Source organism: Pristiophorus japonicus, chromosome 8 (genome assembly GCF_044704955.1).
Source record: "Pristiophorus japonicus isolate sPriJap1 chromosome 8, sPriJap1.hap1, whole genome shotgun sequence".
In the NCBI taxonomy this organism is placed as follows: Eukaryota; Metazoa; Chordata; class Chondrichthyes; family Pristiophoridae; genus Pristiophorus; species Pristiophorus japonicus.
This window is the reverse complement of record NC_091984.1, coordinates 230,727,005-230,741,674: the sequence shown is the minus strand read 5'-3', so window position 1 is coordinate 230,741,674 and position 14,670 is coordinate 230,727,005. Positions and strand designations below refer to the sequence as shown.

Sequence of the window (14,670 nt, the reverse complement as noted above, 5' to 3'; positions counted from 1 at the left end):
GCGTCATGCAGGCCGAAGTCAGGTCGAGCTTGGTGAACGTCTTGCCTCCTGCCAGCGTTGAAAATAGGTCATCTGCCTTAGGTAGCGGGTATTGGTCCTGTAGCAAGAAACAATTAATAGTTATTTTATAATCGCCGCAAATCCTGACTGTGCCATCACTTCTGAGTACTGGAACAATCGGGCTGGCCCACTCGCTGAATTCCACTGGGGAGATGATGCCCTCGGGTTGCAGCCTGTCCAGCTCGATTTCCACTCTCTCCCTCATCATGTGAGGTACCGCTCGCGCCTTGTGGCGAATGGGTCATGCCTCTGCGACCAAGTGGATCTGTACCTTCGCCCCGGAAAAGTTTCCAATGCCTGGCTCAAAAAGGGAAGGAAATTTGTTAAGAACCTGGGTACATGAGGCCTCATCGACACGTGATAGCGCTCGGATGTCATCCCAGTTCCAGCGGATTTTGCCCAGCCAGCTCCTTCCAAGCAGTGTGGGGCCATCGCCCGGGACAATCCAGAGTGGCAGTTTGTGCACCGTGCCCTCGTAGATGACCTTGACCATTGCGCTGTCCAGGACAGTGATAAGCTCTTTGGTGTACGTTCTCAGTTTCGTGTGGATGGAGCTTAGGGCTGGTCTGAGTGCCTTGTTGCACCACATTCTCTCAAACATCTTTTTACTCATGATGGATTGGCTAGCGCTACAGTACCATGGCTACGGGTAAGCCATTCAATTTTACATTTAGCATTATAGGTGGACATTTCGTTAAAAGTGTGTGCACCCCGTGTACTTCAGCATCTGCCTCCACTCTCTGAGGCTCGAAATTGTTTTGATCCACCATGGACCGATCTTCCTCTGCCACGTGGTGGTTAGCAGGTTTTGCAGAGCTTGCAGCTCGTTTGCAAGCTCTTTGGAGGTGCCCCATTGTTCCACAGCTCTTGCAAACATACCCTTTAAAGTGGCATGAATAGGCTGAATGAAAGCCTCCACAACGCCAACAAGGTGTGAATTGCCTTGCATTCATCCTTTGTTGCGGACTCTGAGTCATCTGGGTCACCTGATGCCTGCTGGCAGTTGCAGACTCGTGGTTTCTGCCCTGTACATTTCTGCTCACAAACACAGTTCCAATTAATTTTTGAACATTGCTAGCATTTGTGTGCTGAGAGATTTGTTTGGTGTTCTCACTGGTGGACATAAACGCCTGTGCTATCGCAATGGCCTTGCTGAGGGTTGGTGTCTCTACAGTCAGAAGTTTTCGTAGGATGGTCTCGTGGCCAATGCCCAGTACAAAAATGTCTCTGAACATTTGCTCCAGGTAGCCATCAAACTCACATTGTCCTGCAAGTCGCCTTAGCTCGCCACTTCCTAACCTTCAGATCGCTGGTACGTATAGAACTGATACCTCGCCATCAGCACGCTCTCCCTCGGGTTAAGATGCTCCCGAACCAGTGTACACAGCTCCTCGTACGACTTATCTGTGGGTTTCACCGGAGCCAGAAGATTCTTCATGAGGCTGTAGGTCGGTGCCCCGCAGACTGTGAGGAGGACCGCTCTCCATTTTGCAGCGCTTCCTTCTCTGTCCAGCTCGTTGGCTACAAAGTACTGGTCTAACCGTTCGACATAGGCTTCCCAGTCCTCACCCTCCGAGTACGTCTCCAGGATGCCCACAGTTTGCTGCATCTTTGCATTGGATTCGTGTACTTGTCGCCAGTTGTTGTGTTCCTAACACAGATGAGACTGCAAACCGGGAGGTTAAAGTAAAGTGACCTGAGTCTTTATTAATACACTCGAGAGTGAGGAACAGGCCTTCGGGGCCGGCTTATATACAGTGCTCCCAAGGGATGCTGGGATCCCTTGGGACTTCAGGGGATGAACTCCCTGGTGGCGGAACATGGGAGTGCATGCTTTACAGATACACAACACACACTCTCCTTTTATGTTTCATGCAGAAGTACTCCCAGGTCCTGCTGTACTGCAGCACTTGCAGTTTTTCTCCATTTAAATTATAATTTGCTTTTCTATTTTTTTTTTCTGCCGAAATGAATAACTTTCCACATTATACTCCATCTGCCAAATTTTTGCCTACTCACTTAGTCTGTCTATGTCTTTTTACAGATTTTTTGTGTCCTCCTCACGCATTGCTTTTCCTCCCATCTTTGTATTGTCAGCAAACTTGGCTTATGTTACACTCAGTCCCTTCTTCCAAGTCGTTAATATAGATTGTAAATAGTTGGGATCCCAGCACTGATCCCTGCGGTACCCCACTAGTTACTGATTGCCAACCAGAGAATGAACCATTTATCCTGACTGAGTTTTCTGTTAGTTAGCCAATCCTCTATCCGTGCTAATATATTACCCCTAACCCCATGAACTTTTATCTTGTGCAGTAACCTTTTATGTGGCACCTTGTCAAGTGCCTTGTCAAATGGTCACTCATTCCTAGAGGATCCCTTACAAGGAGATCATTTATTAATCCTTTTGTCATGACACAGTACCAGATCTAAGATAGCCTGCTCCCTGGTTGGTTCCGTAACGTACTGTTCAAGGAAACTATCCCGGACACACTCTATGAACTCTTCCTCAAGACTCCCCTCGCCAATTTGCTTTGTCCAATCAATATGAAGGTTAAAATCGCCCACGATTATTGCCGTTCCTTTTTTTACAAGCCTCCATTATTTCTTGATTTATACTCCGTTCAGCAGTGTAGCTACTGTTCGGGGGCCTATAGACTATTCCCACCAATGACTTTGTCCCCTTATTGGGCCCAAGTTTCCACATGATTCGCGCCTGATTTTTTGGAGCAACTGGTGGAGAACGGACGATTTTAGAAATCGCAATTCTCCACATTTTTTTTTCTGCAGTTCTAGTCAGGTAGAACAGTTCTAGTTTAGAACAGAATTTTTTCTTCAAAAGGGGGCGTGTCCGGCCACTGACGCCTGATTTGAAAGTTTCCACAGTGAAAACGTACTCCAAACTAAAGTAGAATGGAGCAAGTGAAGATTTTTGTAGAACTGAAAAAACCTGTTCTACACATTAAAAAATCAGGCGCAGGTTACAAATTAGGCGTCCAGAACGAGGTGGGGGGGGGGGGGGGAAGGGAACTCATTAAATTCTACAATAAATCCTTATTTATACTTCTACAAATATTATACAAATAAATCCAACCTGAATAAACATTTAAAAGCCAAGAAAAGATTAAATAAACCATCTTCCTACCTGTGTGAAAGTGCTTCAGCCAAGGAGAATTCTGCAGCCGTTCGTGCCGCTGAGCGGGAGGGGGAGAGAGAGAGAGAGAGAGAGAGAGGGGGGGGGTCGGGAGGGAGGGAGGGAGAGAGAGAGAGAGAGAGAGAGAGGGGAAGGAGGGAGAGGAGGGAGAGGGAGAGAGGGGGTGGAGAGAGAGAGGGGGGGTCGGGTCGGGGAACAGCAGCGCGGGTCGGGTCAGTCGGGGGGGGGGGGGGGGGAGTGGGTCTGGTCGGCGGGGGGGGGGGGGAAGCGGGTGTCTGGTCAGGGGGGGGAGCAGGAGCTGGCCGTGGGAGGAGCCTCATTCACGCAGCCCCAGTGAGGCCATTCAGCCAGGGCTAGGGGCTGCGTGCTTCGGGCCCCTCCCACACAGTTCAGCGCCTGGAGCTACTGCACTTGCGTGCCGACTGTAGCGCGCATGTGCAGAGGTCCCGGCACTGTTTTCAGCGCCGGGACCTGGCTTCGCCCCCCCACAGCTCGTGCTGGCTGCGCCGAGGGCCAGAGGACCTGTAAGTAGGTGGAGAATACCGAGGATTTTTTTAGGCACCGTTTTAGGCGCGAAAAACGGGCGCCCAGCTCGGAGGGGCGCCCGTTTTTTTTCTTGTGGAAACTTGGGCCCATTATTCCTTATCTCCACCCAAACTGATCAACATCTTGATCTTCTGAGCCAATATCGTTTCTCACTAATGCACTGATCTCATCCTTTATTAACAGTGCTACCCCACCTCCTTTTTTTTTCTGTCTGTCCTTCCGAATTGTCAAATACCCCTGAATATTTAGTTCCCAGTCCTGGTCACCTTGCAACTACGTCTCTGCAATGGCTGTCAGATCATACCCATTTGTGCCGTCAACTTGCCTATTTTGTTACGAACGCTACGTGCCGTCAGATAAAGAGCTTTTAAATTTGTGTTTTTTACCATTTTTTCCCGATTTGACCCAACTTTCTGATTCACCTTTGTGTTTATACATTCTGTCCCTTCCTGGCATGCTCTGGTTTTCATTTCCCCCAGTGCCTTCCCCTTATTCTTTGATTTTTTTAAATTTTCGCTCACCTGAATTCTCCCCCTAACCCTCACCCTCCCCCCCCCCCCCCCCCCCCCCACACACTAATTAGTTTAAAGCCTTCTCTACAGCCCTAGCTATTCGATTCGCCAGGCTCCTAGTCCCAGCACGGTGTAAGTGAAGCCTGTCCCAACGGAACAGCTCCCTCTTACCCCAGTACTGATGCCAGTGTCCCACGATCCAGAACCCATTTCTCCCACACCAGTCTTTGAGCCACGTGTTTAACTCTCTGATCTTATTTACCCGATGCAAATTCGCTCGTGGCTCAGGTAGTAATCCAGAGATTATTACCTTTGTGGTTCTGTTTTTTAATTTGGCCCCTCGCTGCTCATACTCCCTCAGCAGAACCTCTTTCCTTGTCCTAGCTATGTCGTTGGTTCCCACGTGGACCACGACAACTAGACCTTCCCCCTTCCACTCTAAGTTCCTCTCCAGCCCAGAGGAAGATGTCCTTAACCCTGGCACCGGGCAGGCAACACAGCCTTCGGGGCTCATGCTCTCGGCTGCAGAGAACTGTATCTATCTCCCTAATGATACTGTCCCCTACTGTTTGTTAAACAAGTCTGTGCTTTTTTTCTCCCACTACCCTACTCCGAGCTCTGTTCCGAATGCTAATGGTTCTTTGGGGCATTGGCCCGAAATTTATCTTTCACCAGTTTGAACCCGAGTTCTCTTGATTGACGTTCATGGTTTAACTTCAAGCCGTAAATTGACCTTTTCTATACTATTAATACTGTATATACTTTTGTCCCCCTCTCATTGACCTCATGAGGAGCCTAAGTTTCTCCAGTGGTTTGTTATACTTTAATCCTCTGGGGCTATGGATCATTCTTGTGGTTTCCCTCTGCCCTGCCACCATGGCCTTTATGACTTGGTGACCAAAATAGGGTAAAGCACTCAAGGTCAGGTCAGTGTACATTTTCAGCGTGACGTCCTCTAATTTATGCTCCCATCTTTTTAACGATACAATACAGCAATCCGTTTGCTTTGTTGCTTGGCGTGCCACAGTGATTTACAACCTCTTGAATTCTTCGAACTTCACTCTTTTAGTTTGACCTTGCTAGAAATATGTGCGTCTCTCTGTTTTTCATCCAGTAGAACCTAACTCTTGGTATTCAGTTTTATCTTGCTGCTGTTCCATCCCCCACCCCAACTGAGAGGATAATATATAGTTCCGGTTGTCATTTCTTGGCTGCACATCAGAATCAACTCACTTTTCTCCTCCCTGCCCCCAAACCATTTGATTTTGTCCACAACTAATTTGGATTTTATGAATCCATGTTCATGAAAAAGTGAGCCCACAGCAGTGATACCTGAGGCAACAGGAATAGTCTCGTCCCTCGTTTATCCTCCCTCCCCAAATGGCCGAGCTACAATTGAGGATGCAAAAGAGGGGTTGGAGACCTGGGAGCCAGTCAGTTCTGATTGAATCATCGAATGGTCATGGCATGGAAGGAGGCCATTCGGCCCGTTGAGCCCGGGCCAGCTCTCTGCAAGAGCAGCTCAGCTAGTCCCACTCCCTCACCCTTTTCCCGTAGCCCTGCTAATGTTTTTCCCTCGGGTACTTGGCCAACTCCCTTTTGAAAGCAGTGATTGAGTCTGCCTCCACCACCCTTTCAGGCAACGCATTGTTACTTGTTTCGGTTAATGTTCTAACCGGCCATATTTTACCTCCTATTTTCTGGTGTTGAGTGACTGGTTTTGGGTGGTTTGTGCTTGACTTCAGAACTCGGGGAAAGTTGAGTTCAGTAATGGTAATGGCTGCTGCATATACTTACAGCGCTGAGCGCAGATGTACATTCTGTCATCAGAATTCTGCTTTTGATTCCCATTATAACGACTTCTGCATTCAGTATACCAAAAAACTCTCAAGATGATACTATCCTTTAGGACCACACCAGACTGTGTTCATACTGCCTGCCGCTGTTACAATAAAACATATTGATGTACTCTTACAAGCAAAATCGCTGGTATGTCCAGTTGAAATATGCCCCATCGAAAAAATTGACGTGTTACAAACCACCACGCTTGCACAGTGTGCTACTGAGCCAGATAGACCCAGGAGCTCTGATCTTGTACTGAGTTGGCTGAACTCAGCCAGATGCCAGGAGAGATGCTACAATTGGGCTCAGCATCCCTGGTCAGGGAGGGTTTCCCCTCCTGGCACAATACAGTGCAGGCAAGCGCATGGTGTGTGTGGAAATCGGGTGGGGGAAGAATGGTGTGATGCCCTCGTAGGCTATTTGCTGATTGACACTTGATATTAGGGCACATGTGTAAAGAACAGCAGCTCGGGCAAAGTACCAGGACCGGTCTAGTCGTGCCTGAGAAATTGGTCCCCGACATAAGTCAGTGCCATCCGAAGAGAAGGGGCAGAAGTTAATCTTTTCTCTCGCTGCAAATGCACTAATAATCGTGCAGCCATAAGGAAGCCATTGTTCAGTGAAGAGAGTTTCATGACCTCAAGAAATTGCTATTTAACAGCTCGACTGCCATGTACTAATGCTGTCCAATTGCTTGTATTCTCTCGCCTGCAATTTTGTTTGGAAAAAAAAAAGTTGTTGCCGTTTTATTGTGGTGCACAGAAAAATATTGGGCATAAAGTTTACAAATGGAAAACTATTCTTCAGACAACCAGGATCCCTCTGTGAATAACCTGTCTGTTATAACTGTGGCCGATTCGAGGAACAATCTTGACGTTGCTGTTGGATCACGGCAGCAATCTGCACAAGGCTGGATCAATACCTACCCCCTGTCCAGTGGAATGTCAACTATCTCCAAAAAATCAGGTGATGTTTGCAAATGGAAACATTTTAAACTATATATCGGAACTGCATTTCCCCTAGTTATTTTTTGGAGCATGAATGAGGCTTTCCATGCTGTAGGTGCGACATTCTTGTTGCTTAGTGCCGCCGTTTGATTATTCTATCGCTGTCCATTTTGTATTCCGATCATATAACGGGTACGAGGATCTTTAGCAACTTCTCTGTAGACCAGTGCATGCAACGAGACCACTTAAATACATTTCATTGCATGATTGGGTACTTGCTCGTTATCTCTCCAGAGGTGATTGTAATTTAAACAATGTTTAAGCAAAACATTAATTTTAATATCTACTTTAAGCTCATGCAGAGTTAGCCAGAAGTATCTTAAAAGAAGCATACTGCAAGTAGGAAATCTCGGTGTGCTTCAGAAAGGCATTAATGTGCCCTTGATAGTCTGAAGTTGTTGTCCAGGGCTGTGTATACACAGTATTCTTGTGTTATTCTATGTAAGCTAATTAAAATGTTTGATTATTTCCAATCAGGCATGTCAAAGAAGACTAACCGCGGTACTCAGCTACACAAGTACTACATGAAACGGCGCACACTTCTACTGTCTTTACTGGTGAGTTGGTTATTTAAGGAGGGATATACTTGCATTGGAGGCAGTTCAGAGAAGGTTCACTCAGTTGATTCCTGAGATGAAGGGGTTGTCTTGTGAAAAAAAGTTGAGCAGGTTGGTCCTAAGCTCATTGAAGTTTAGAAAAATGAGAGGTGATCTTATTGAAACGTGTAAGATTTTGAGGGGGCTTGACAGGGTAGATGCAAAGAGAATGTTTCCCCTCGTAGGGGAATCTAGAACTAGAGGGCATAGTCTCAGGCTAAGGGGCCGCCCGTCTAAAATGGAAATGAGGAGGAATTTTTTCTTCTCAGAGGAGGGTCATGAATCTTTGGAATTCTCTGCCCCAGAGAGCTGTGGAGGCTGGGTCTTTAAATATATTTAAGGTGGAGATAGACAGATTTTTGAACGATAAGGTAGTCAAGGGTTATGGGGATTGCTATGTATATAATGACTCAAAAGACTTGTTACTGTAAACTCACTCAGGTGTAAACCTGGTCCACTTTATTCGCGCCCAAAGTGACTACAAGACATGGTACCAGCACTTGTATACCAGGGCCCCCGCACATACGCGTACAGCCCGATGACCTCCGACAGTGGCGTCCCCTGGTATCTAGTGACCCAAGCATCAATACATGACGGGGAAAGGGCGGGGAAGTGGAGTTGAGGCCAAGATCAGATCAGCCATGATCTTATTAAATGACGGAGCAGGCTCAAAGGGCCAAATGGTCTACTCCTGCTCCTATTTCTTTTGTTCTTATCAGAGTAGTTGAGAAAAAGAACATAAGAAATAGGAGCAGGAGTGGGCCATTTGGCCCCTGGAGCCTGCTCTGCCATTCAGTGAGATCATGGCTGATCTCCGACCTCAACTTCACTTTCCTGCATTATCCCCATATCCCTTAATTCCCTGAATATCCAAAAATCTATCATAGAATAGTTACAGCATGGAAGAAGGCCATTCGGCCCGTCAAGCCCTTGCCAACTCTCCGCTTGTCCCTTTCCCCGTAGCCCTGCAAGTATTTTTCCTTCAGATACTTATCCAACTATCTTTTGAAAGATAAAATTGAGTCTGCTTCCACAACACTTTCAGGCAGTGCATTCCAGATCCTAACCACTCGCTGCGTAAAAAAAAAATTTTTTTCTTGCGTCGACTATAGTTCTTTTGTCAATCACCCGAAATCTGTGTCCTCTGGTTCTCGACCCTTCTGTCAATGGGAACAGTTTCTCTCTATCTCCCGACCCCCCCATGATTTTGAACACCTCTGTCAAGCCTCCTCTCAATCTTCTCTGCTTCAAGGAGAACAACTCCAGCTTCTCCAGTCTGTTAAGGTAATTGAAGTCCCTCATCCCTGGAATCATTCTTGTAAATCTTTTCTGTGCACTCTCTAAGGCCTTCACACCCTTCCTAAAGTGCGGTGCCCATAATTGGACACAATACTCAATCAGGTTGGGGCCAAACCAGTGCTTTATACAGGTTCATCATAATTTCCACATTTTTGTACTACTCTTAGGCGATCCCTCGTATTGAGGATGACTTGCTTCCACACCAAAAAGGGATGAGTTCACCAGGTGTTTCAATGAAGGACCTAAAATTCCAGGTCCTGAACTACATGTTGAAGGGTGGAAGATGCCTGTGCCTGGACTTTTTTAACATGTAGTGGCCGTTGCACACCAGCCACCACACGGGCTTGGCAGAGTGAAGTCTTGGTCCAGTGGCAGGGGTTAACCAGGACGACGGGAGACCAGCTCTGCTGCACGGACCTAGTGCGAACACATCGCAGTGTTCTCTTGGGCTCTCGCCTCTCCTGGGCCCCGAACTCACGCCGCTCTTTGGCCCCGATCACATCTCTCTGCAATCTGCGAGGAACCATCTGCAGACGGTCAGGCCGTAAAAAGAGCGGAGGTGTGGCGGCCCAGCCCACAGCGAGGCCCCGACCTGCGAGGAACCATCTGTGTACTCTGTGCCTCTTTTTATGAAGCCCAAAATCCCGTAAGCCTTATTAACTGCTTTCTCGATCTCTGCCTTGAATATGCTCAACAACTGAGCTTCCACAGCCCACTGAGGTAGAGAATTCCAAAGATTCACCCCCCTCTGAGTGAAGACATTTCTTCTCATCTCAATCCTAAACAGCCGACCCCTTATTCTGAGACTGTGACCCCTGGTTCTAGACTCCGCAGCCAGGGAGTGGCTTTACACACTACTTCATTAAGCCTTTTGCTTTCATGGCTGGTCGCAGTTTAACAAACAGTAATGATGTGCCGGTATATTAACACATGTTTTGATGGCTTTTTAAAAAGTGACTTTTATCCCCACTGTCAATTGTTATCGATAATGCAACATCTAAATATTTTCTAGAATCCAGTTTTCTGTTTTCACAAGATAGTTATGGGTGAGGAAGGCCCTGTGGCCTTTCTTAGTTCATTCATTGAGAATGCCCCTCAAGAGCCCTTCATTGCATTATTCAATTGGTTTTTAAATCATTTGTGTGTTTTTGCCTTCACGACTCTATCCAGGATTCTACTCTGTCCACTTCGTGTTGCTCGATCTTTGTTTCCCTGATATCAGTCCAAAATTAGTCTTTTACTAGTTTTAACCTTTTGCTCCTCACCTTACTGCTGCAATTTAATTTAAAGTCATTTTCCAGATTTATCATTTCTGTATTGTTAACACAGTAGTATACCTCTACAATATCACCTCTCTGACATTCATTTTCCTTTATTTTTTACTTTGCCATTGTTACTTCAGCCAAGACCCAGGACTGGGAGGGAAGTAATATTGGTCCCTATTCTTTCAGAAATCACTGAATTGATGCACGCTGCATTTATGAACCTTGGATAATTATTGTTGTGGCTCAGTGGGCAGCACTCTCGCCTCTGAGTCAGAAGGTTGTGGGTTCAAGTCCCACTCCAGGGACTTGAGCACAAAAATCTAGGCTGACACTCCAGTGCAGTGCTGAGGGAGTGCAGCACTGTCGGAGGTACCGCCTTTTGGATGAGGCGTTAAACTGAGACCCTGTCTGCGCTCTCAAGTGGAAGTAAAAGATCCCATGAAATTATTTCGAAGAAGAGCAGGGGTGTTATCCCTGGTGTCCCGGCCAATATTTATCTTTCAAAATAAATGATCTGGTCGTTATCACATTGCTGTTTGTGAGAGCTTGCTGTGCGCAAATTGGCTGCCATGTTTCCTACATTGCAGCAGTGACAACACTCCAAAAGTACTTCATTGGCTGTAAAGCACTTTGAGACGTCTGATGGTTGTGAAAGGCGCTATATAAATCCAAGTCTTTCTTTTGGTCTTCATTTGGGTCGTGAGTATATTTTTTGAAGATAAAGGCTAGAATCACACCACATGACAATGCAATATTAATGGTCTATTTCCACTAAAACTTAAATGATTAATCCTAAATATTTACAGAACTCGAGAATCAGTCAGTAGAGGAAAATAGCATGTAGGTTGGAGTGTGTTACAAAGCAGGAACCATGTAGAAACATAGAAACATAGAAAATAGGTGCAGGAGCAGGCCATTCAGCCCTTCTAGCCTGCACCGCCATTCAATGAGTTCATGGCTGAACATGAAACTTCAGTACCCCCTTCCTGCTTTCACGCCATACCCCTTGATCCCCCGAGTAGTAAGGACTTCATCTAACTCCCTTTTGAATATATTTAGTGAATTGGCCTCAACTACTTCCTGTGGTAGAGAATTCCACAGGTTCACCACTCTCTGGGTGAAGAAGTTTCTCCTTATCTCGGTCCTAAATGGCTTACCCCTTATCCTTAGACTGTGACCCCTGGTTCTGGACTTCCCCAACATTGGGAACATTCTTCCTGCATCCAACCTGTCCAAACCCGTCAGAATTTTAAACGTTTCTATGAGGTCCCCTCTCACTCTTCTGAACTCCAGTGAATACAAGCCCAGTTGATCCAGTCTTTCATGATAGGTCAGTCCCATCATCCCGGGAATCAGTCTGGTGAATCTTCGCTGCACTCCCTCAATAGCAAGAATGTCCTTCCTCAAGTTAGGAGACCAAAATTGTACACAATACTCCAGGTGTGGCCTCACCAAGGCCCTGTACAACTGTAGCAACACCTCCCTGCCCCTGTACTCAAATCCCCTCGCTATGAAGGCCAACATGCCATTTGCTTTCTTAACCGCCTGCTGTACCTGCATGCCAACCTTCAATGACTGATGTACCATGACACCCAGGTCTCGTTGCACCTTCCCTTTTTCTAATCTGTCATCATTCAGATAATAGTCTGTCTCTCTGTTTTTACCACCAAAGTGGATAACCTCACATTTATCCACATTATACTTCATCTGCCACGTATTTGCCCACTCACCTAACCTATCCAAGTCACTCTGTAGCCTCATAGCATCCTCCTCGCAGCTCACACTGCCACCCAACTTAGTGTCATCCGCAAATTTGGAGATACTACATTTAATCCCCTCGTCTAAATCATTAATGTACAATGTAAACAGCTGGGGCCCCAGCACAGAACCCTGCGGTACCCCACTAGTCACTGCCTGCCATTCCGAAAAGTACCCATTTACTCCTACTCTTTGCTTCCTGTCTGACAACCAGTTCTCAATCCACGTCAGCACACTACCCCCAATCCCATGTGCTTTAACTTTGCACATTAATCTCCTGTGTGGGACCTTGTCGAAAGCCTTCTGAAAGTCCAAATATACCATATCAACTGGTACTCCTTTGTCCACTTTATTGGAAACATCCTCAAAAAATTCCAGAATATTTGTCAAGCATGATTTCCCTTTCACAAATCCATGCTGACTTGGACCTATCATGTCACCATTTTCCAAATGCGCTGCTATGACATCCTTAATAATTGATTCCATCATTTTACCCACTACTGAGGTCAGGCTGACCGGTCTATAATTCCCTGTTTTCTCTCTCCCTCCTTTTTTAAAAAGTGGGGTTACATTGGCTACCCTCCACTCGATAGGAACTGATCCAGATACAACAACTTACATTTATATAGTGCCTTTAATGTAGTAAAACATTCCAAGATGCTTCACAGGAGCGTTTGCTTGAACTTCACTTGAGGCTCATCAATATCGTCAAAAGATCTTACATTTTATATATTACACATGCACGTACATGTATAGAAAACATTTTTGATGTTTAATGCATTACCATATATTGAGCCAGAAATTGCGTTTGGAGGCTTCCTGCGGGCGGATGCCTCCGACCACAAAAGAAATTACAAAAGTAGCTGGCGGTCCTGGAGGAACGAACACTTGCGCTCCGAGACCTAGATGCAAAGCCCAGCGCAGAGGCCCGTGTATCCCAGGAGCGTAGGGGTATCCTGGGATCATGTGGGCCTGGACCACCAATCACAATGTAGTATTCTCATTGATGGTAATGGTGAGTCCCCTTTGTAAGGAGCTCCCATTACTGTGAATGGGAATACCACCAGAAACAAAAAGCACAATACATAAATTTAAAAAAAAACACCTCACTTATCTAAAATTAATAGAAATTTAATTAAATTAAATGTTTAAGGAAATAAAATACTTTTTTGAATTTTTTTAACATGTTTTAATAGTCTTAAAAATAAACTTACCTTAATGGACAGGGTTTTTAATAACCCTTAGTCTTAATAACACTTTTAATAACAATTAGTCATAAAATTTATTTTTCTATCTTTTAAAACTCTTACACTGGTAACCAGGCATAAGAGTTTGAAGGATATTAGTTGGGCAAATAGCCCGGATCTCTGCCCCGCGAAGGCCTTTCTCCCGATCGCAAGTGCTGGTTTTAGGCGCATACGTAGTGCACACCTAAACCCGGAACTTGTGGGGCCTCAATTTACGAACCATTACTTCCCCAAATCGGGTCGGTTTTGCTCCACCAACATCGTTCCAACTTCATACGGCTAAGTTTTAAATTATAGAGGAGAGTAATTATCTAACTAGTCTAATCTGTACATGTTGCAGGCTCATCTCCACTGCCTCGGGTCACTGTAGAGAACCAGTATGTCATAACCATTCCATTATTCATCTCTGCTTTGAAATCTGTGAAATCAATCAGTGCAGTTATGTAGTGCAACACCATTGTGATTTGAATGTCAATATGATTTCAAGACTATCTGACTTTCTACTTTGAATTATAGAGGAGGATAATTACCTAACTAGTCTAATGTATATAATTATAGATCACACATCCGTATAAGAACACACACACACACACACACATACACACACACAGACACACCACTTTATGAAATAGTCTACTCTTAATTCAAAGTTTCTTAATTCCAATTGTTAGATAGTTCTATTTTTTTTTTAAATGGCTAAATTATTAGGAGCAGACTATATTTTACATTGGTTCGGCTCAATGAATAAATAGGAAGAATCTGTTTCCAGCGCAGTAGGAGCGGTAACCAGAGGACCCAGATTTAAGGTGATTAGTAAAAGAACTAGAGGTGACATGAGGGAGCATTTTTCTACGCAGCGAGTTGTTGTGATCTGGAACGCGCTGCCGGAAAGGGGGGTGGAAGCAGATTCAATAGTAACTTTCAAACGCAAATTGTATAAATATGGGAAAAGAGCAGTGGGGAGTGGGATTAATTGAATAGCTCTAATGGAGAGCTGGCACAGGCACGATGGGACGAATGGCCTCCTGTGCTGTATCATTCTATGATTTCAGTGCTGCAGCAGCATTCAGGATGAATTTTTAAAGAAGCATCTAATTGTAATCAAATTTTTTACCAAGAATGATTACTTTTGTTTTCACTATTTAGGCAAGCGAGATTGAGCGCCTCACCACATGGTATAACCCTCTCTCGTCCCCTGAGTTGGCAATGGACCAGGCAGGAGAAGCGAGCATTGCAAATTGGCGGTCAAAGTACATCAGTCTGAATGAGAAGCAGTGGAAGGACAATGTCAATCTGGCCTGGAGCATCTCGCCTTACTTGGCCATAGAGCTACCTACCAGGTAATTGGGCCAGACTGATTAAATCTTTGCATTATCACTTTAGG

At 45.5% G+C, this 14,670-nt stretch overlaps 1 protein-coding gene across 2 annotated transcripts in view; it reads left to right on the top strand.

The window, feature by feature from the left end:
- Positions 1 to 14,670, top strand: part of pi4kab (phosphatidylinositol 4-kinase, catalytic, alpha b) — a 230,214-nt gene that overhangs the window by 159,772 nt on the left and 55,772 nt on the right. For both annotated transcript variants that reach the window (XM_070888050.1, XM_070888049.1), the window contains exons 37-39: positions 6,922 to 7,080; positions 7,599 to 7,678; positions 14,433 to 14,626. In XM_070888050.1, the coding sequence (XP_070744151.1) occupies positions 6,922 to 7,080; positions 7,599 to 7,678; positions 14,433 to 14,626 (433 nt within the window). The remainder of the gene's footprint in view (positions 1 to 6,921; positions 7,081 to 7,598; positions 7,679 to 14,432; positions 14,627 to 14,670) is intronic.